The sequence below is a fragment of the Lottia gigantea genome (genome assembly GCF_000327385.1).
Source record: "Lottia gigantea unplaced genomic scaffold LOTGIsca_2381, whole genome shotgun sequence".
In the NCBI taxonomy this organism is placed as follows: Eukaryota; Metazoa; Mollusca; class Gastropoda; family Lottiidae; genus Lottia; species Lottia gigantea.
The window spans coordinates 7,246-8,751 of NW_008708699.1; the positions used below are offsets into that span (position 1 = coordinate 7,246).

A 1,506-nucleotide genomic window follows, 5' to 3' on the forward strand; every position below is an offset into this window, starting at 1 on the left:
ACCTGTACGCACTGTGATACTGAAGTTAAACTCAACTCAAGACTTACACCGGCCTGCATTTATTACTCATTACCTGTACAGCCAATACATTTCACACATGATGANTGGAGATAAACTTAAAACTGATAGACAACCTTTAAAGAGGCAACATGCTTGCCTTTCCAGTGCATCAAGCGATGAAGTGTTCCACACAGACATCACCAATATACAAACAACACTTGATGGCATCTAAGATAGATTGAAAAATATTGTAACCACTAGTTCCCTCGATAAAACACTAACAAATTTCTGGAAAGACATTCGAAACCAAATAAAGACGGATATTAAGGCAGAGCTGACAGCTGAGTTGGATATTCTTAAACAAGAACTTACAGTTGAAAAGAATAAAGTTAAAGCATTGGTATCAGAGAGAGACAAACTTAAAGATGAAATGCTAAACTTTGCCAAAAGACAAGACAACTTGGACAACGAAGTAAGAGCCGCAGTAATATTGGGGAATAGAAATGAGCAGTATTCTAGGAAACGAAACATCAAACTACTGGGTATGAAAGAAAACGAAAACGAAAATCTAAGAAACGATTTTAGAATGTGCCAGTATGAATATACCTGATAACCAAATAGTAGCAATACACAGAATACCACCCAGCAAACCTAATCTTCCAAGACCAATAGTGATAAAATTTCTCCAAACTGATACAAAAACAGATGTTATGAAGAACAGACAAAGATTTAAAGGTAAAGGACTAAATATATTTGACGATGTGACAAAACGGAATTCTGAACTCATAAATAGGCTGAAGAACAACTCTGATATAGACAGTGCATGGTACTTCAATGGAAAGGTTTATGCAAGAAGCACACTGGGAAAACGATACTCCTTCGAACTCTACGACAATATACAAGAAGGAATTGCAGCATCCACGAACAGAGCTCGACATTAAATCTTTGGTAACCAATATAGACTTTTTAAATAGTTACAATTATGTTGTTAAATCAAAGATATATGTATAGTTCTAGATATATTAATATGTATATTTAGTTAATGCTAGCATAAGTATACATATACAATATTTTGAAACACAAAATTCATTCAACTATCGCTTAATTCATTGTTAACCATTAACTAATGGTATATTCATCAGAGCTCACAATCAATCATGCTAATGACGAAATTTAGTTTCGATACTTTCATTATTTTCTATATATATACCAGGCTATACACATGCATTTTGCACAAACATATCTCTACAACTGCATATTCAACGTGACATTACAAAAAACAAATATAGACACTGAATTATTTATAAAAACAACAGAAAAAATAAAAACTCAATCCCTAAAGATTTTAAATTCCCTTTAAAATTAGCTTCTGTGAATGTTAGGGGTTTGAGAGACGCAATAAAAAGACAGAAAATATTTACATGGATTCGTGATAATCACTTTGACATAACATTCTTACAAGAAACACATAGTACTCCAAAAGACGAAATTAAATGAAAGATGAAT

At 32.7% G+C, this 1,506-nt stretch overlaps 1 protein-coding gene across 1 annotated transcript in view; it reads left to right on the forward strand.

Moving 5' to 3' along the window:
• The window catches only part of LOTGIDRAFT_176658 (hypothetical protein), a gene marked incomplete at both ends in the record, with an annotated part of 6,012 nt that extends 5,402 nt beyond the window's left edge, over positions 1–610 (forward strand). Inside the window, one exon of the mRNA XM_009055214.1 lies at positions 262–610. Within this exon, the coding sequence (XP_009053462.1) occupies positions 262–610 (349 nt within the window). The remainder of the gene's footprint in view (positions 1–261) is intronic.
• Between the last annotated feature and the right edge of the window lie 896 nt (positions 611–1,506).